The sequence below is a fragment of the Vulpes lagopus genome, chromosome 17 (genome assembly GCF_018345385.1).
Source record: "Vulpes lagopus strain Blue_001 chromosome 17, ASM1834538v1, whole genome shotgun sequence".
NCBI lineage: Eukaryota > Metazoa > Chordata > Mammalia > Carnivora > Canidae > Vulpes > Vulpes lagopus.
Genome location: NC_054840.1, coordinates 25,092,173 through 25,113,124, shown reverse-complemented (window position 1 = coordinate 25,113,124; position 20,952 = coordinate 25,092,173). Strand labels below are relative to the sequence as shown.

The following is a 20,952-nucleotide window of genomic DNA, read 5'->3' as shown; positions in this document are numbered from 1 at the left end:
TTATTTATTTTTTATTTTATAATTTTAACTTAAATAGCCATATGTGGCTAGCAGCTACTGCACTGGACAGTAGAACTTAAGAAGTTCCATTAATAAAGGTCTTTTGATGATTAATATATGTTTTTATTAATCTGAAAATATGGGGCACCTGGGTGGCTCAGTGGTTGAACATCTGCCTTCAGCTCAGGTTGTGATCCTGGAGTCCTGGGATCGAGTCCCACATTGATTTTTTTGTTGTTGTTGTTCCACAATTCATTTACTGAACTGGGACAGGTGATTTAACAGCAGATTGCAGGATAAGACTGGAAGGGAAGACTTCTTGCTTCCCCTCCCAGGAGCCAGCTGTGTCATGGATGCTTGTAAATTTTCCAAAATAGCCACCTGTTGTTGGGCAAGTTGGGTCTGAAGCTGGAGGTTGGTATACATACATTCTAGGAGTCCCAGGCATTCCTTGTGCTTGTGTTCAACTCCTGAGGGCAGCTTTGTTCTTTGGATGTTCAGGAAAGTGGCCGGTGGGGAATTTGCTTGAAGATTAATAAAGCTTGACACAGAGGCATGGCATTACTTTCCTCTTTGACTTTTCCGTTTGGGTGGCTAGCATGCTGCTCCATCTGGACACCAAGAGGTGTGGTGCCTTCAGAGTCTCCCAGTAGCAGGGCTTCCCTCAACGTTTTCCTTCTGCAGCACCAGCCCTTCTTCTGTCCTCCCCCACAGGGAGCCTGCTTCTCCCTCTGCCTATGTCTCTGCCTCTCTCTGTGTGTCTCTCACGAATAAATAAATAAATAAATAAGATCTTTTTTAAAAAAATTCTGAAAATGTATGTATTTCACCCTTGTTCTTGAAAGATAATTTCTCTGTGAAGAGAATTCTAGGCTGACAGTATTTTCTCTCAACACTTTAAAGATGTTATGCTATTATCTTCTGGCTTCCATTTTTGCTCAATCTAATTTTTGTTCCCCTTTGAATATGTATTTTCTCTCTGGCTGCCCTTAAGCTCTTTTTGTCTTTGATGTTTTGCAGTTCTGCCACCAGTAAGCGCCACAGTGTTGCTAATATCCTCTGGCCCACCAGACTCAGGGTCTCCTTCTTGTCCAGGTATTGAGGAAGCTCTGGTTATTTCTCCAGGTAGGCTCTTTAAGGGGAGAGTTACCACAGCAGAACTCCTGACGCCTAGTGACCTGCCTCTATGGTAACCAAACATTCCAATTTGCCAAGGACTGAGAGTTGCTTGAGTTCAGGATATAGGACTTTCAGCGCTAAAAATGGATTAGTCCTGGACAACAGGGACAGATGGTCACCCTACCTGGTTCCTCTTCTTCATACCATAGCCTCCCCCTCCAGAAGCACATGTCCCTTGGGGGAGGCTGGATAAAGATCAGGTCAGATATAGTATCATACTGTTCCTATAATCCCTGCTCCATAGATTCAAGACTCTGATAATCAAGCTGATCCATTAGCCATACTTTTTTTCTTCTTGGCAATGCTGTCTCAAGAACCCTATTGGCCCTCTCTCCATCCACAAAGCTCAAGGTGTCTTCAAGAAAACTGGTTTCAGAGTAGCCAAGTCAAACAGCTTCCCACAGGTATCCTGGGGTAGATACACTGTACATTGTAGATATGGTGAGGCCCTCTTTAGAGTTCTGGGACACTCTATCAAAAGGTACCTGAGTAAGTCTAAGATAATTGGAGAATAGGTTGGTGCACAACACAGCAATGATCTCTAGGAGGTAGTGGTGCCCAACTCCACATGCCACCCTCTAGCACCTTATCAAGGCCCAGCCCAAGTAAAGTATTGTATATGTCAATGACTTTATTTTCTCTTTTTTCTCCTCCCTTCTTCTCTTAAGTTTTTTTTTTTAATATTTATTTATTTTAGAGAGAGAGAGGGGAAGTGAGTGCATATGTGAGTAGGGGGAGAGAGGGAGAGAGGAAGAGAGATAAGCAGACTTCCCACTGAGCATGGAGCCCCAACAAGGGGCCCAATCTCACACCCTAAGACCACAACTTGAGCAGAAATCAAGCGCCAGACGTGCTTAATGGACTGAGCCACCCAGGCACTCCTTCCCTTAAGCTTTTGAGTGAAGTTTCTTTTGAATAACTCCAGCTTGTTTTGACTGAGCTATAGAAAGTTTACAGGATATTTTTTTCCTTAATTCTCAGCCTGGAAGACAAAGATGATTGTTATACCTATAGAAACTAGTTTTATTACTGGAGGTGAGAGTTAAGATAAAAACAAAAACAAAAACAAAAAACAAAACAAAAAAGCAAAAACCCAGAATGAGAGAGAACTCAGACCTTTAGTTATTCTGTCATTTTCTAGCAAACTAGGACATGAATAGTAGTAACCTCAGCTATCCTATAACATATTTAGAACCCTCAACTTTCAGAACAACTCCAGCTCCAAAAGTAACTAGAAAAATAAACACTTGTGGCAGTGAACAACTGATTCTGATAAGCCACAAGTAAGCCCAGCTGAGAAGCACTAAAGGCTCTAAGATTTACTATCAAAGTGTTCAATTCACCAATTTGATGCATTCAATCACCAAAGCCCTGACTCTTTAGCAATGCATGGAAACAGCCAGCTCTTGTGCATGTATCAATGGTATCCAGCAGGGGACATATCCCACGATTATTTTGACATCTCTATCATAGAACCTGAAGAACAAAAGGGGGGGGGGTCATTTAAAGGTTAAAACATAGAAGAAAAACCTCATGGCATTGGATTTGGCAATGACTTCGTGGATGTTACACCAAAAGTACAGGTAACAAAAGAAAAATAGATAAGTTGGACTTCACCAAAGTAAAAACTTCTGTGCATCAAAGGACATTATCAATGGAGTGAAAAGGCAACCTATGGAGTTGGAGGAAATATTTGCAAATAATGTAACTGATAAGAGATTGATATCCAGAATATATAAAGAACTCCTACAACTTAAAAAAAATTAAAAATGGGGAAAAGACTTAGACATTTCTCAACAGATAAACAAATGGCGAATAATTATGCACATGGAAAGATACTGAACAGCACTAGTTACTAAAGAGATAAAAATTAAAACCACAATGAGGTATCACTTTATACTTACTATGATGACTATTACAAAATAAAGTTTTATTTAAAAATCTAATAACAGGGGACCCCTGGGTGGGTAGCTCAGCGGTTTAGTGCCTACCTTTGGCCCAAGGTATGATCCTGGAGTCCCCGGAACGAGTCCCGCATCAGGTTCCCTGCATGGAGCCTGCTTCTCCCTCTGCCTGTGTCTCTGCCTCTCTCTCTCTCATGAATAAATAAATAAAATCTTTTTTAAAAATTAATAAAATAAAATAAAAAGCTAATAACAAGTGTTAGTAAGAATGTGGAGAAATTAGAACCCTTGGGCAGCCAAGGTGGCTCAGCGGTTTAGCACCACCAGGGCCTGATCCTGAAGACTCAGGATCGAGTCCAACGTCAGGCTCCCTGCATGGGGCCTGCTTCTCCCTCTGCCTATGTCTCTGCCTCTCTCTGTCTCTCTCTCTCTCTCTCATGAGTACATAAATAATATTTTTAAAATATAAATAAACCTTTAAAAAAAGAAATTCGAGCCCTTGTGGACTCTGGTGAGAATACAAAATGGTACAGCTGCTGTGGAAAAAAGTAAGGTGGTTCTTCAAAAAAAAAAAAAATTAAACATAGAATTACCAAATCATCCAGCAATTCTACTTCTGGATGTATACCCCCCCCAAAAAAAAAGTGAAAGCAGGGACTTAAACAGATATTTATATGCCCATGTTCACAGGACCATTATTCACAATAGCTAAAACATGTAAGTAACCCAAATGTCTATTGATGGATGAACTGATAAATGAAATATGGTGTATACATACAATGGAATACTCTTCAGCCTTACAAAGGAAGGAAATTCTGACCTACACTACAACATGCGTGAACCTTGAAGATATTATGCTAGGTGAAATAAACTGGTCACAAAAGAACAAATATTGTATAATTCACTTATATAGGTATCTAGAATACCCAAATTCATAGAGACAGAGAGTAGAACACCGGTTGCCAGAGCGGAGGGGAGAAGGGAATGAGGAGTTGTTTAATGAGTACAGAGCTTTAGTCCTGCAATATAAAAAGAGTTCTATGGATGAGTGGTGGTGTCAATAACACAATAATTGAATGTCCTTAACACTACTGAACTGTGCACTTAAAAATGGTTAAGACGGGAAATTTTATGTTGGGTGTATTTTACCACAATTAAAAAACAAAACAAAACAAAAAAATGAGCCTCAGCATGGGAGAGTCTGAAATTACTTTTATTTATTTGCCTCAAGTTGTCTCATCACAAGCCCTAAGAGACTCTTAATCATAGGGAACAAACTGAGGGTTGTGGGAAGGGAAGGGGAATGGGGTAACTGGGTGATGGACAATAAGGAGGGCACATGGTGTAATGAGCACTGGGTATTATATAAGACTGACGAGTCATTCACCTCTACCTATAAAAATAATAATTCAATATCTGTTAATTAATTGAATTTAAATTTTAAAAAACAATGTTGGTTTGGGGCTTTAGAAATTAAACATCCTTGAATAAAGACCATCATGAGTTTTTCCTAAAATAAAACTCCTCTTTATTGTGAACAATTTAAAAAAAGAAGTTGTCTCACCAGACTCTCACTTACTGACCAGCAAAAACCAGTCATTCATTCATTCAGCAAATATTTACTGAGCATGTATGTTCCATGCGCAAGTATTCCTCTAGACATCTGGGATACAGTCGTGAATAAAACAGATTGGAAAGCCTTGGTATTCACAGAGCTTACGTTCTAAACTGATTGATACTCAAGATCCATTTTGAAACCTTAATGCTAATATATTAATTTACAAAAAGAATCAGAACTGATAGTTGACCAAAGAAATACAAATGGTCTTTTACCATGTGAAAAGATGTTCAACACTTCTCAAAATAAGAAAAATGAAAATTAAAACTACACTTCTTTTTCTCTGTGGATTGAAGAAACTCCAAATTGTTGACAACCTCTTCTGTTGGTGAGGCTGCAGGGAAACTGGTACTTCCATACATTGCTGTTGCAAGGACAAAAAGACACATTTTTCATGGATAGCAATTATGTAATAATTAAGCAATTCAGGCTTAGCAGGCTTCCCAGTGCGTTCAATAGCCTATCAGTCACCATGGGAATTGTATCCAATTTGAACCTGTCACTCTCCTTTAAGAAGGAATTATAAGAAAATGAATGCAAATTTATAAAGATATCAATAGGAGGATGCTTTTTGCAGCATTACCTGCAATAGCAAAACCTGCAAAAAAAATCTGAATGTTTATCAACATGCATTCTCTTTCAAATAAGGGCTAGTCCTGGCCACCCTTGCAACCACAGTCTACTATCTGTATGATTATGACTCTTCTAGGTACCTTATATAATGGAACCATACAGTATTTGTCTTTCTGTGACTGGCTTATTTCACTTAGCATAATGTCCTCAAGGTTCATCCATGCTATAACTCATGTCAGAATTTCCTTCCTTTTTAAGGCTGAATAATATTCGGTCATATATGTGGATACTTGGGTTGCTTCCCTGTTTTAGCTATTGTGAATAATGATGCTATAAACGTGTGTATAAATATCTGAGTCCCTGCTTTCACTTTTTTGGGGTATATATCAGGAAGTAGAATTGCTGAATTACATAATAATTCTATGTTTAATATTTTGAAGAACCACTGTCCTGTTTTCCACAGCAGCTGTACTGTTTTACATTCTCACTAACTGCACAAGGATTCCAATTTTTCCACATCCTCACTAACACTTGCTATTTTCCGTTTTGTTTTGTTTTGGCTTTTGGATAGTGGCCATCTCAATGGATGCAAGGTGACACCTCATTGTACTTTTATTTTTTTTAAATATTTATTTATTTATTCAGAGAGAGCGAAAAAGAGGCAGAAACACAGACAGAGGGAGAAGCAGGCTCCATGCAGGGAGCCCGATGTGGGACTGGATCCTGGGTCTCCAGGATCTACACCACGGGCTGAAGGCAGCACTAAGCCGCTGCGCCACCAGGGCTGCCCTCATTGTACTTTTAATTTGTAATTCCCTAATGTTTAGAGATGTTGAGCATCTTTTCACATACTTGACTCATTTTTGTTTGGATTGTTGTTGTTATTGTTATTGAGTCGAGTAAGTTTTGAAACAAACATTCTCCCTGAGACCCATCCATTAAAACCCTTATCTACCCAGTTGTCTTCAGAATTAGAAGGCCTGGTTTTATCACTTACCACTTTCCTGGGTCACAAGAGTCATTTAAAATTTTCCAAAATTGGGGCAGCCCGGGTGGCTCTGCGGTTTAGCACCACCTTCAGCCCAAGGTGTGATCCTGGAGACCTGGGATAGAGTCCCACTTCAGGCTCCCTGCATGGAACCTGCTTCTGCCTGTGTCTCTGCCTCTGTGTGTGTGTGTGTGTGTGTGTGTGTGTGTGTGTGTTTCTCATGAATGAATGAATGAATGAATGAATGAATACATAAAATTTTCCAAAATTGAACCTGCTTTCCATATGCTTTACCTCCACCACTACCACCATCACCCCACCTCTGTCTCTGTGTCTACAAATCACTAGTCCAATTTATTATTTTTTTTAAAGATTTTATTTTATTTATTCATGAGAGACGCACAGAGAGAGAGAGGCAAAGACACAGGCAGAGGGAGAAGCAGGTTCCATGCAGGGAGCCCGATGTGGGACTCGATCCTGGGTCTCCAGGATCACGCCCTGGGCCAAAGGCAGGCGCTAAACCACTGAGCCACCCAGGGATCCCCACTAGTCCAATTTAATCATCCTTTTTTTTTCTCTTCCTGCCAATGGTTTTGTAGGACAGTAGAATAGCATTCTTTTCAATGTACATAAATTTAATTGAAAACATTTACTAAGTTGCCTTCTGCCTTTCCTTCTCCAGGCTACATTTTCCAAAATCCTTAAGAAATGGATTTTGGGGACGCCTGGTTAGCTCAGTGCTTGAGCATCTGCCTTTGGTTAAGGGCGTGATCCTGGGGTGCTGGATGGTGTCCCACATCGGGCTCGGTCCAGGCACCTGTTTCTCCCTCTGTCTATGTCTCTGCCTCTCTCTGTGTTTCTCATGAAGAAAGAAAGAGAAAGAAAGAAGAATGAAAGAAAGAAAGAAAGAAAGAAAGAAAAGAAAGAAAGAAAAAGAGAAAGAAAGAAAGAAAGAAAGAAAGAAAGAAAGAAAGAAAGAGAAAGAAAGAAAGAAAGAAAGAAAGAAAGAAAGAAAGAAAGAAAGAAAGAAAGAAAAAGAAAGAAAGAAAGAAAGAAAGAAAGAAAGAAAGAAAGAAAGAAAGAAAGAAAGAAAGAAAGAAATGGTTTTTGCCCAGTGCTATCATTCACTAGTATGGGGAAGAAATGAAAGATCTCCCTGGTCCTATATGAAAACAAGAAATCTAAGCCTTCCCACGTGCAATCCCAACGTGCAACGCTGGCCTGGGAACAACGTTTGCAGAAACTGCAGGATAAGTGGATCGTGGAATTTGGGCAGAAAGGGCGGGGGGCCTTACTGGAAAGCTCCTGACCTACCAAATGACGCCCAAGCTGCATTGCCTCGCTTCCACTGAGTCCCCACAGTCTGGCTCCCCAGCAGGCCTGGTTTTCTCCCTGCAGCCGCCGCCTTTCCTCCCAATCCTTTTTTTTTTTTTTTTTTTAAGATTTATTTATTTATTTATGATGGACAGAGAGAAAGAAAGAGAGGCAGAGGGAGAAGCAGGCTCCATGCTGGGAGCCTGATGTGGGACTCGATCCCGGGACTCCAGGATCAGACCCTGGGCCAAGGGCAGGCGCTAAACCGCCGAGCCACCCAGGGATCCCCTTCTCCCCCCAATCCTACCGCACCTTCCGAGCCTAGAGCTTTGCACCTTTGGGCTCGCAGTTCCTTCCGCCTCCAAGGCTTAATTCCAGTCCCACTCAACTTTATGGGTGTTCCTGGATCCGCCCCAATTCCACTCTAATGATCAGTAGGGTTTCAATAAATGCTGATAGGCCGAATGAACGAAGAAATGAAATCATAAAATCGTAACTTTCATCCCCACATCATTTAAGCAGAAAGACTGTGAAACTACGAAGTCAGACAGATCAGGCTCCAGGACCAGTTCTTCCCTTAGTAGCTGGGTGGGAGGATCTGAGAGTTCAAGAAATGAATGAATGAATGAATGAACGAATGATAAGCCGTTCTTGCAGAAATGTGTGAAGAATTAAATGACTTAACGCTCGTATCGTCCCCTGGCCACCATCAGCGCTCAACAGAACTACTACTCTCCCTCCCATACCAGGCTCTGTATTTAGGTGGACCGTGAGTTCCCTGAGGGACGGGGATGACAGACTGGGTTCCAGCTCCCCAAGGTGCCGGGTCACATTTAAACGCCTAGAATGTAGATGGAGGACTACAATTGTTAATGCTCCGCGCGAGGCTGATTACATACTTAATGGACCTGGCCCCTTCGCAGAGACCCCAAGTCCTAGCATCCCTCAAGAACCTCCGCTTGCTCCCGTACAAATGAAGGCCTACTATACCTGCAAATCGAGTCTGAGGTCCTTAGGACTGCAACCCACCCCGCGCCTCGGCCGGCGGTGCGCTCACTACTAGCTCCTCCCCGCTCACACCCCAGGCGGGGCGGCGCCTACGGGCCACGCCTGCGCACTGCTCTCTCCTTAGTCTCCACCCCCCTTCCCTTCTTTTCTCCTTCGCGTTTCGAGAGCCGGGCCCTTTTTGTCCCCTACTGCGAGCGGTGTCAGCTTCCGTGCGGAAGTGGCGGCCGCGAGGGAAGATGGCGGCGAACGTGCCTGCTGCAGTGGCTAGCCGGGCCAACAAGCGCAGCGGCCCCGGGCCGGGAGGCGGCGGCGGCGGAGGCGGTGGGGGAGTCAAAGGGGCGGAGGAGGAACCGCCGCCGCCCCTGCAAGCAGTTCTGGTGGCCGATGGCTTCAATCGCCGCTTCTTCCCCATCTCTAAGGACCAGCCTCGGGTGAGCGCCGCGCGCGGGAGCAGCCGGAGAGCCCGAAGGTGGCCGGGCTAGAGCAGGTTATTCTTTCGGCTGCCTAGTGAGGAGTGCTCTGGCGGATGGGCTCTCGTAGCACTGGCCACCTCAGGTTTGGAAGGCATGCAGAGGGCTAAATGTAGAAGCAGCTCTTGTGAGCAGCCTTCGCACGGGGATGCAGTGCCTCAGAGGGAGGCCGTAATGCCTTTAATTATGCTGTGGAAAAGGAGATCCTTGGGTGAGTGGGAACAGCACCTCCTTTTGCCTGCAAAAGGGAGGCCGTATGCTTAAAAATAGAGCAGACCGGTTAACAGTCGGATCCCATAGTAACAGCTGTCTTGAGTCTCGATGGGTGTGCTTTTTTTCTTTCTTTCTTTCCAGGTTTTAATGACAGCCGATGCCATCTGTCAAAAGGAGGACAGAACAGGTTTAGTGGTTGGTTGCCAGCAGACCCCGTGTTGTCTAGATGCTGGGGGAACTGGACGGAGCTAGTTTTAGGGATTGCTGGGTCACTCAGGAGTCCCCAGTTCAGTCAGACGGGGAGCTGGATTAGGTTCGTGAAAAATCCTAACTCCCACTCCTGCCCAAAAACACCTAAGAATGGTTGTTCATTTGGGACAAGTGATTGGAGTGGGTAGCCTCTGACTCCCCTTAGCAAGAGGTCAAGGGAGGAAATTTTATGGGGAAAATGGTTTTATCACTGCTTAAGTTTCTGGAGATATGATTGATTTTTAGCATTGTCCTTCGCCGAGGTGGCCTGCTGTTCTGTAGCAGCTATGTCCCGTGCTAAGCAAGTAGATTCCATGCTTTACTAGATTCTCATGCCATGAGCATCAAAAGCAGGGGCCTGATTACTTTAACTTGCGGAGATAAAGTAGAACACTGGTAGGGAAGTGAAAATTGTGCTTAAGCGGAGGAAAGAGTAGTATCCAGAGGGCCTTCGTCAATTCAAGACTTCAGACTTTTTTCTTCTCCTCCCCTCCAGGTCCTCTTGCCCCTGGCCAATGTGGCACTAATCGACTACACTCTGGAATTTCTGACTGCCACGGGTGTACAGGAAACCTTTGTCTTTTGTTGCTGGAAAGCTGCTCAAATCAAGGAACACTTACTGTAAGGTTCTGCAATTCTTCTTTCCATGTTTTGCCATTTTTTCCAGTTTCCTTAGGATGGTTGTAGCTAAATAAGGGGCAGTTGTGAGGAGGAAAGATATGTCTGTTTGGATTCCATCATAAAGACTAAGGGTCTTCTCTTCACTTATCAGAAGGTGAGCAGCTGGGGCAGCCCGGGTGGCTCAGCGGTTTAGTGCCGCCTGCAGCCCAGGGCCTGATCTTGGGGTCCCAGTATCGAGTCCCACATCGGGCTCCCTGCATGGAGCCTACTTCTCCCTCTGCCTGTGTCTCTGCCTCTCTCTCTCTGTGTCTCTCATGAATAAATAAATAAAATCTTAAAAAAAAAAAAAAAAGAAGAAGAAGAAGAAGGTGAGCAGCTAAAGTTGTAACAAAGATTAGAGAATAATATTTGGATTTTTTCTGAATCTCACTTATAAAGTTTGGTCCTATAGGTTTTGCTTTTATTTAATGGCTCCAGTATGGAAGTTATAATACTAACATCTTTCTTTTTCCACTGAGCTTCTAGATATTGAGCTCTTCCTCATCTTTGTATTCCCAGTGCCTAGCTTAGTATAAAGCACATAATAAATATTTAACAAAAGTTTGATGAAATCTTCTTGAAAAAGAGTGTGTATCAGGATTTATGGAAGTTCAGGGGAAAAAGACTAGAATATTAGCTTGATGTCCTTTGGACAGTTCCTAAATTTGGTTTGGACTTTGGATGGAGAGAAGGGGCATGGAAAGTGTGTTCCCAGGATATTTTGTATACTCTAAATCTCAGCAGGATTTTGAATGCAAATCCATGTTAGGGAACAGGTGTCAGGGTTTGGAGAAGAAATAACCATGTTTCTCTAACCCATAAAACAACACTGGTGACACAGGATGCTGAAACCATTAATTATAGTTTACAAACCTCTTTGAAGTAGAAAATGCTGGCAGGAACCCAAAAAAAGCTATAAAGAAGGCGTGTGAATGTTGAATGGGTGAGAAAAATAAGGAAGCACTACATGATCTTTATGCCTGATTTGCTCGTTCCCCTCATCCCCTTCATTTAGGAAATCCAAGTGGTGCCGCCCTACATCCCTCAATGTGGTTCGAATAATTACGTCAGAATTATATCGATCACTGGGGGATGTTCTCCGTGATGTTGATGCTAAGGCCTTGGTGCGCTCTGACTTCCTTCTGGTGTATGGGGATGTCATCTCAAACATCAATATTACCAGAGCTCTGGAAGAACACAGGTCAGGATGGGAAGATGGTAGGGACAAAGGGTTTGTGACTAGCAGCAGAGCCCTAAGACTGCTATTTTGCTGCTCTCTCCCTCCTATCCTTAATAGATTGAGGCGGAAGCTAGAAAAAAATGTATCTGTCATGACAATGATCTTCAAAGAGTCATCCCCTAGCCACCCAACTCGTTGCCATGAGGATAATGTGGTAGTGGCTGTGGATAGTACCACAAACCGGGTTCTCCATTTCCAGAAGACCCAAGGCCTTCGACGGTTTTCTTTTCCTCTGGTGTGTGGGTATCTGGGGTCCTTGAAGTGGGAAAGTGACAGGCTTCAGCAGGAGATAGGTTAAAGTCCTGGGTGGGTACCTGGGTGGCTCAGTTGGTTAAGCATCTGCCTTTGGCTCAGGGCATGATCCCAGGGTCCTTGGATCCTCCTCTGCTTAGCGGGAAGCCTGCTTCTCCCTCTGCCCCTCACCCTGTGCTCTCCCTCTCAAATAAATTTTTAAAATTTTTTAAATCTTTAAAAGAATAAAGTCCTATACCTTTTCCCCACAGAGTTTGTTCCAGGGCAGTGGAGATGGAGTAGAGATTCGCTATGATTTACTGGACTGTCATATCAGCATCTGCTCTCCTCAGGTGAGCTTTTCAGGGCCAGGGCTGCACATCCAAAGAGTAGAACTCTGAGTTCCACAATAAAAAGTCGCTGTCATCCTGACTCCAGTATCCTATTGGGAACCTTTTTGGGATTCTGGTCCTTTTCCAACCATCAGAGGATCTGATAGATCTGTAGGGACTTATTTTTGTTTCCAGAGTATAGCACTCACCTTAGCCTAACCAAACGTCCTCCGACAGGTGGCTCAACTCTTTACAGACAACTTTGACTACCAAACTCGAGATGACTTTGTGCGAGGCCTGTTAGTGAATGAGGAGGTAAGAAAAGGTTCCCAGGCCTCTTTAGAAGAGGTCGGTGGTATTATCCCATGCTGATAACTTTTGGTCCCCTTTTGTGTTTTATTGAACCTTAGGATGAGGGAAAAGAGCTGCAACAGAGAGGGAATGAAACCCAAAGAAAAATCTTGCCCATTTGGCTATGACATTGAGGGGGAGAGGGTAACTTAAGTTTAGAAAAGAGTTGTACCTGAGTGTGTTCTTCCTCTTTTACTTGCTTCAGTGACCTCCCTTTTCTTCTCCCTATTCAGATTCTAGGGAACCAGATCCACATGCACGTGACAACTAAGGAATATGGTGCCCGGGTCACCAACCTGCACATGTATGCGGCAGTTTGCGCTGATGTCATCCGCCGATGGGTCTACCCTCTCACTCCAGAGGCGAATTTCACTGACAGCACAACCCAGAGCTGCACTCATTCCCGGCATAACATTTACCGAGGGCCTGAGGTCAGCCTGGGCCATGGCAGCATCCTAGAGGAAAATGTGCTTCTGGGCTCCGGTACTGTCATTGGCAGCAATTGCTATATCACCAACAGTGTCATTGGCCCTGGCTGCCACATTGGTGAGCACAGGTGGGGAAGTCAGGATGATCTGGGAGCAGGAACCTAGGGGATCCCAGATAAGGACACAGAAGGATAGTCCCTGAGAATAAGGAATAAGAGTGTCTGCCTTAATAAAGGAAGGAATGGGGATGTGAAATTTGTGGCCTATGGGCCTCTTATTGGGTGACTCTTCACATTCCAGAGTACCCTATTCACATTCAGGACCAATTGGATACTTAACATGCAATAATAATATCTGTTTGGTGCACTGTAGTTTACAAAGGGCTTTGGCATACATTGTTTCATTTATCTTCACAAGGTTTTATTTGTCTCTAGTTTATAGCCAAGTAAACAGGCTCAGAGGTTGTCTCCCTCAGGGTCAAAGCTAATGAGAGGCAGTGCTAGGACTTGAATCTAAGTATTCTAAGTCCAGTGTTCTTTTTATTCAATCAAAGCTGTCTGGTTGGCTTCTTGGTAACTCACTTTGGTTATAAGAATGTGATGCTTCTAATGGAACTTTCCCTTTAAAAAATGTACAAGGAGAGGGGCGCCTGGCTGGCTCAGTTGGTAGAGGGGTTGTGAGTTCAAGCCCCATGTTGGATGTAGAGATTACTTAAAAATAAGTCTTTAAAAAAATAAGTTAAAATGTATAAGAAGAGCTAGAGAGCTTTACTTCTACTTCTAGACCTAGATATGATTCTAATAAGGTTTTTGTGCTGAAAGAGATCCTAGATATCTTGAAGGTTCTTAGGTTCTTAAGTCCAGTATACAGTCTTAAGTCCGGTATATAGTGATTATTGTAAACCTTGTGGAGGATGGTCCTGCTAAGCACTATTCTATTTTCAGGCTGGAATATAGAGAGGGAGAGGGTGTTTCTGATGATTTGGTAGATAGAGTATCAGCTGGGTGGGAGCTGTGCTGTTACCAGTTAGCCCCATCCTCCAGGAATGGCTCTGATCTGGAACCCTGAGTGACCAGGAGTACTTCCTGTCCTGAGCCAGGTGATAACGTGGTGCTGGACCAGGCCTACCTGTGGCAGGGTGTCCAAGTGGCTGCTGGAGCACAGATTCATCAGTCTCTGCTCTGTGACAATGCTGAAGTCAAGGAACAAGTTACACTGAAGCCACGCTGTGTCCTCACTTCCCAGGTGAGACCTGCTCCGTACTGCATGAAAACTCCAAATTGAGCCAGAGAGGCCTTATGTCCACCCATGATCCAACCTGAATTGAGAGTTCAAATTCAGCAGATTCATTTGTCTTCGAGTTAGCATAGTAAAAATAGTCGCTTTCATTATCACGATGTATCTTTCCCCAACACATTAATGGAGCTGTGCCATCCACTCTTTTCGCATCCTCTAGGTGGTAGTGGGCCCAGACATCACATTGCCTGAAGGCTCGGTGATCTCTTTGCACCCTCCAGATGCAGAGGAAGATGAGGATGATGGCCAGTTCAGTGATGATTCTGGGGCTAACCAAGAAAAGGAGAAAGTGAAGCTGAAAGGTGTGAGGCTAATCAGGTGTGGGGCATCTGTGTGTCTCTCTGCCCCATGAGAAAGCCAGTGTTTCCTCCTAGAGGGATTGTGCTTCTCTTGTGTGTTCATTAAAGATCAATGCCTTTGCCAGGTTATAATCCAGCAGAAGTTGGAGCTGCTGGCCAGGGCTACCTCTGGAAAGCTGAAGACCTAAACATAGAGGAGGAAGAGGAACTACATCAGAATCTATGGGGTAAGTTAGGCTTTATTCCTGTCACCTCCTGCCTCTAAGTCTGATATTTTTTTTTTTTTTTAAGATTTTTATTTATTTATTCATGAGAGACAGAGAGAGAGAGAGGCAAAGACACAGGCAGAGGGAGAAGCAGGCTCCATGCAGGAAGCCTGACGTGGGACTGGATCCCAAGTCTCCAGGATCAGGCCCTGGACTGAAGGCAGCACTAAACCGCTGAGCCACCCGGGCTGCCCCTAAGTCTGAATATTTTGAAGAAAAGTGTATACTTCAGAATGTGACTACTTATTCATTACTTTATTCATTCAGACAGGGCAGATATGTTGCTCTCTGTCAACAGCTCTTTCTTTACTTTTTTCTCACCTATATGGGTTCTCAGGACTCACGATCAACATGGAAGAAGAGAGTGAAACTGAAAGTGAGCAGAGTATGGATTCTGAGGAACTAGACAGCCGAGCAGGCTCCCCACAGATGGATGACATCAAAGGTGATTGGCCAGGGGAGCAGTGTGCTAGGACAAAAGAAAAAACCTTCAGTTCATTCTCTGTCTGGGTCAACTAGCCAAAGACTTGTGTTTCTCCCAGAAGGGTTTGGTATAAAGTCAGAACTAGAGAACTTAAAGCATTCTGGAGTGACATATTGGTTCATGAACTTATTCTTGCTTTGATTTTAGTATTCCAGAATGAAGTACTGGGAACACTACAGCGGGGCAAGGAGGAGAACATTTCTTGTGACAATCTAGTCCTAGAGATCAACTCTCTCAAGTAAGAGCAGCCCTCCCTCTTCTCTCCTCTGGGTAATCCCAGGCAGGTAGAGGTTCTCTCCTGTTTCTTTCCCAAATAGGAACCAATTCCTTTAACATCCCAAATGGACAAAGCCAGTAGCATTTGGAGCAAGGAGAGCATTAGGTTCTGGCCTCAGCACAGACTTCTGTCTTCCAAAGCCTTCTCCTTGCATGTTGTTCCATCTGCCTTCTTCCCCAGTGTCCTGCCAAAGTCATAGTCCTACAGCATGCTGAAATGGCCAGTGAAGGCTCTCGTGTTACCCCCCACCCCCGTCTCCCCACAGGTATGCCTACAACATAAGCCTAAAGGAGGTGATGCAGGTACTGAGCCACGTGGTCCTGGAGTTCCCCCTGCAACAAATGGATTCCCTGCTGGACCCAAACCGTTACTGTTCCCTGCTGCTTCCCGTGAGCAAAGATTGGGGCTGGGTACACGGGATTGGCTGGAGGCAAATCCATGTCCTCGCCATGTTTCATTTTAAGGGAAATAGGGAGTAGAAGGTCTTATTGTGGGATTTGTTACTTGTGGTTCCTTTCTCCTTGCCTCTGGATGCAGATTGGGTAGTAGAGCAGGCTTGGCTGGTCCAGAGCTATCAAGTTAGATTCATACTGAGTACTCTTTGAAACTCCAGGATTCAGACCATTACTAGACCCCAAAGGTATGCCCAGAATAGACCTAGACTTTTATATTCTCTGACTGAAATGATTTGACCCAGAATGAGATCAACCTGTCAGCTGGTAATAGGTATTTTGAGGCACCCTGTAGGATCTGACTCCCTTTCACTTTCCCTGGGAAATCTTTTCTTTTTCTGCCAACCTTGACCTCCAGCAGCTCCCAAGTCCCTCTGACATGATTCCTCAGGCCTGTATCATCTCCCCTCTTGTTTTCCTATATCCTAAAAGTCCCATATTTCCAATATTGACTTTCTTTGCTATCCGGATGTAGGTGCATGCTCAGGAATATATTGCAGCTCCCTTCTCCTTTCTTCCATAGCTGCTTAAGGCCTGGAGCCCTGTTTTTAGGAACTACATAAAGCGTGCAGCTGATCATTTGGAAGCATTGGCAGCCATTGAGGACTTCTTCCTGGAGCATGAAGCTCTTAGTACTTCCATGGCCAAGGTGAATACCACCTCAAGCCCCATTGCCCTGGATTTCTTTTGAAACAGGCCTTGGCTACCTCCACGGAGACACAAAACAGGCTAACATGAATCCAGTATGGGATTTGATTAGTAGCACCATCCACCCCTATTATTGTGCTGATTGCTGCAATAATACAGCTTGGAGTCAGGCTAGTAAGGCAGCCTTTTGGAGATTATCTTGGAGACCCGCAATAATTCCAGAGGTTATACCAGGCCCAGTAGCAGAATGAAAAGCTCATTTTTATTTGTTTTAAGAGCAACTGCTTGGTGTTTTAAAGGAAGCTGATAGTCTGGTAGAGAGAAGTGCTAAGATCTTGCCCCCTCTTCCTCTGTTATATCTTGCTGGATTCTGCAAGGTCCCTGAGATCTCTTCTGCTGGCCTTCGGCAGGTACTCATGGCTTTCTACCAGCTGGAGATCCTGGCTGAGGAAACAATCCTGAGCTGGTTCAGCCAAAAGGATATGACTGACAAGGGCCGGCAGTTGCGCAAGAACCAACAGGTGAGTCAGGCTGCCCTCCTGTCACCAAGGCAGTTGTCTGGTCCCGTGGTTCATAGGGAATGAAAGGCCTAGATTCTTTTCCAGCCTCTGTAGCTGTTAAAGCTACTTATATCCCCCTCCCTCAGTAGCTCTCCACTCTGCTTCCTTACAGCTGCAGAGGTTCATCCAGTGGCTAAAAGAGGCAGAAGAGGAGTCATCCGAAGATGACTGAAGTTGCACTGTCTGCTTCTCTTGGTGTAGTTGATAGCCCTCCTGGCTTCTGGTTGCCGAAGGATGAATGACTGCCATCTAAGCTGAGGCCTAAAGGAGCAGAGGCTGGAACTACAGTATTCGTCCTACCACCAGCAACCATGTGCCTCCCATCCTGCCCGGGGACTTGGGAAAAGGAAAGTTGGGCTGGAACAAAGCTCTGCCTAAGAAGGAGCAAGGCAGGCTCCGCAGTTAGAGGAAGCCCAGAGGAATAATTTTGTGCTCTGGCCTTCCCTCAGGGAACAGCAGAGAGCAGCTGGCCCTTTCTGCTGCTTGTATTTGTTAATATTAAAAAAGAGACAGGGGGATGTATTTGGTTTCTCTCCAACTATGACTGATCAGCTCTTGATGTAGGTGACCAGAAAGTTCTGAACCTGGCAGCATTTCCCGAACACCTGGGGGAGAGGGAGAAGTGGGGTGTTACGGCCACTAGGTGGTACTGTGGTCCCTTGCTAATTGACCTTTGCCATGGCTCATAGGGAATGAAAGGCCTAGATTCTTTTCCAGCCTCTGTGGATCAGTCCGTGTTCCTGGAGTGATGTGCCTGAGGCTATTTCCATAGAGAGTTCTAGTCCCAACACTTTCCTGCCGGAGGATGATGATCCAAGCAATATGTAAAGTCCATTACGCTCCCTCACAGGATCCAACTGCCACTCCCTCACATGCTTTGTCCAGTTGATCCAGTACTACTACCAGGGAAGCTGGGATGTTCAGATAAGGAAAATTTGCTTAAGGTCTCAAGATTCTTAAAAGGAGTAAAGCTAAGGACTTGAATCTCGTGATCAAGAATTCTTTCTGTTTCAACATATTCAGTGTCACAGTGAAAAAAAATTGCCTCCAGAGGCAAATATAACGCCAAGCCAGCAATAGGTATCCTAAGAACAGAGGAAGAACCTATGAAATGGGCTTTCCCCTAATATTGAGAGAGTGCTTACCATATGGTAAGAATTTTGCTAAATACTTTTCATGTGTTTAGTTAGCCTTCACAGTAGATGATGTAGGCCTTATCCCCATTTTCAGATGAGGAGCCTAAAGTTCAGAGATGTCCCATAACTGGTCGTTGATTGAGCCATGCTGGAGTTCACCACTGCTGTATAGTCTCCTTTAACCTCAACTAGGAGACCTGCCTTTCTGTCTCATCTTTCTTGGCTTTCTTGTCCTAAAACCCATATCCTATTGACACTTAAACCATGGCAGATGTTACTGTTAATAAGTGGCCCTCCTTGACATCACAGATAAAATGGTTGCCATTGTTCATTTTAGTTGGGTAGAAAAGAGTAAGCTAAGGAAAATGATACTGAATTGTATTCAGGTGTGAAGGGCATTACTGAGTATTTCTAAAGTATTTCTAGAGTATTTTTTTATCTCGTCTAATTTAGAATTTGGCTTAATTTACTTTTCTTATTCAGTAAATCTCAGTTTGTGCTTTTCAGATACAGGACCTAGAACCTAGAGGGGATATGAAGGTTTTGGCATGGCCTACCAGGAGCAATTAAATACAAATAACTTATAGGGCACTTCTGATTTGTACCTAATGGGTGGCAGAGATCAGAGGTGGCCTATAGAACTTTTTAGAAGGAAGAGATTCCTTCCAGTGGAGTAATTGAGGAGACTTACAGGATTATGACACCTGAGTTGCCTAAAAGTAGAGGTAGAAGGGGACTTTAAAAGCAAAGCAAAGGATTTCCATATAAATATGGTACACTAAACATGTGGGGTTTTTTACTTTTTCCAAAAGCCCATTCAAATGCTAGTAAAGGAATCTTCAAAAAAAGTTCATGACTCAATAAGGAAAACCAGAGGTGATCCCAATGATTGAGAGACACTGACATTTTGGAAAATGAAAAATAAATGAAAGAGTCAAAGTTGACTTAACAGAGCAGAATAAGATGGGTTCTATCTGCTGAGGTGACTAACAAGAAGCAAACCCAATGTGCCCTTTTATTTATTTATTTAAGATTTTATTTATTCTTGAGAGAGAGTGAGGCAGACACAGGCAGAGGGAGAAGAATCTCCCTCCATGCAGGGAGCCTAATGTGAGACTCCATCCCAGGTCTCCAGAATCATGCCCTGGGCTGAAGGCGCGCTAAACTGCTGAGCCACCCGGGCTGCCCCCAATGTGCTCTTTAAAACCCAGAATAGGTGTAGCAGAGCAGATAAGGATTGGTTGCTGACAACAGGGTTGGGTGGAGAGGAATCGGAGATCTATATAAGAGAAGGACTCCCAGGTCTACCTCATCTAATTTAGCCAGGTGATTACCCCCTACTCTCCTGCAAGAAGTGGGAGAATTAGTCTCTGGAGAAATGATAGGGAAGAAATTATCAAAGATTTATGAAGGCTTCCTAAACTCAAAGGTATTGGGTTTTCAGACTGACAGAGTTCATGAGCCTAGTAGAATGAGTGGAATAGCCCCATGAAATTTCAGAGCCTCTGGACAAGAGCAGACATGGGGATGGGGGTTATCAGCTAGATTGGAAATGAGGCATTAAGTATATGAGGGCTCTGAATATCAACAGAGGCAAAAACAAACTGAAAAACGGGGAAAGCCTTTAAATACTTTTATTTTTTTGTTTCCTCAAAACAAAAAGGCATCTTTACCCCGACTTGATTACCCTACAGTGAAATCTGTTAGTTAATAAGCCCTGTACACAGGGGTACCTGGCTGGCTCAGTTGGTAGAGTTTGGGACTCTTAATCTTGGGGTTGTGAGTTCAAGCCCCACTTTGGGTAGAGAGATTACTTTAAAAAAATTTTTTTAATTAAAAAAAAAAAAAAAGCCCTGAACAAAGACAGAGCTTCCAATCAGCTGCTTAGTGTCTCACTCTTAAATGTGAATAGACTGGGCAGCCCCGGTGGCACAGCGGTTTAGCGCCACCTGCAGCCAGGGGTGTGATCTCCAGGGGATCTCAATGCAGAATCGAGTCCCGCATCAGGCTTCCTGCATGGAGCCTGTGTGTGTGTGTGTGTGTGTGTGTGTGTGTGTGTGTGTGTGTGTGTGTCTGAATAAATAAATAAATAAATAAATAAATAAATAAATAAATAAATCTTTAAAAAATATATTTTAAATAAATAAATAAATAAATGTGAATAGACTGCCAATGGCCATCAGACATTTGAGAAAACTTCCAACATGAAAGGTGAAGACCAAAACAAAACTGAAATCAAGGAAACAATGAGCAAATGGGGAGCTTTTTTAAAACCTCAGGGTGGGGGGAGCTATAATTATTCTCAAAACTCAAAGAGGGAAGATATTGTATCTATGAAGAAAGTTCTATGAAAAGGGAGGACTAGATGACAAGGCTTTTAGAAATTTAAATAAATTATTTCCTGATAATTTGAGGACTAAACAACTGAATAGGATGGAAACTATATCCATCCTTATGTAGTTGAATTTTGAATTGTGAACATTTTACCTATCCAATTGGATAGAAGGAAGGTTGGAGATAATAAGAAAATCTCACAAAAGTGCTGTTATTTAAAAATAAGGGGGGAAAGGGGCACCTGGTTGGCTCAGTGGTTGAGCATCTGCCTTCCACTCAGGTTGTGATCCGGGGTCCTAGGATCGAGTCCCACATTGGGCTCCCAGTAGGGAGCCTGCTTCTCCCTCTGCTTATGTCTGCCTCTCTCTGTGTGTCTCTCATGAATAAATAAAATATTTTTTAAAAAATAAGAGGGAGGGATCCCTGGGTGGCGCAGCGGTTT

The 20,952-nt window shown here is 43.8% G+C and overlaps 1 protein-coding gene, 1 long non-coding RNA gene and 1 pseudogene across 2 annotated transcripts in view; 1 reads left to right on the top strand and 2 right to left on the bottom strand.

The window, feature by feature from the left end:
- LOC121477484 overlaps window positions 1-8,736 on the bottom strand; it is a 61,503-nt gene extending 52,767 nt beyond the window's left edge. Inside the window, exon 1 of the long non-coding RNA XR_005984237.1 lies at window positions 8,567-8,736. This is a non-coding gene — a long non-coding RNA (uncharacterized LOC121477484). The remainder of the gene's footprint in view (window positions 1-8,566) is intronic.
- Window positions 239-1,288, bottom strand: LOC121477482 (annotated as a pseudogene).
- Window positions 8,737-8,767: 31 nt separating the features above from the next.
- On the top strand, window positions 8,768-17,578 carry EIF2B5 (eukaryotic translation initiation factor 2B subunit epsilon). Its single transcript, XM_041731853.1, has 16 exons — window positions 8,768-9,015; window positions 10,013-10,137; window positions 11,192-11,377; window positions 11,474-11,651; window positions 11,920-12,000; window positions 12,217-12,294; window positions 12,564-12,876; window positions 13,858-14,003; window positions 14,215-14,356; window positions 14,479-14,580; window positions 14,957-15,064; window positions 15,251-15,341; window positions 15,646-15,769; window positions 16,356-16,481; window positions 16,891-17,001; window positions 17,153-17,578. Exons 1-16 carry the CDS (start codon window positions 8,821-8,823, stop codon window positions 17,210-17,212), a joined length of 2,166 nt encoding a protein of 721 aa, XP_041587787.1. The 5' UTR covers window positions 8,768-8,820; the 3' UTR covers window positions 17,213-17,578.
- The last annotated feature ends 3,374 nt before the right edge of the window (window positions 17,579-20,952 follow it).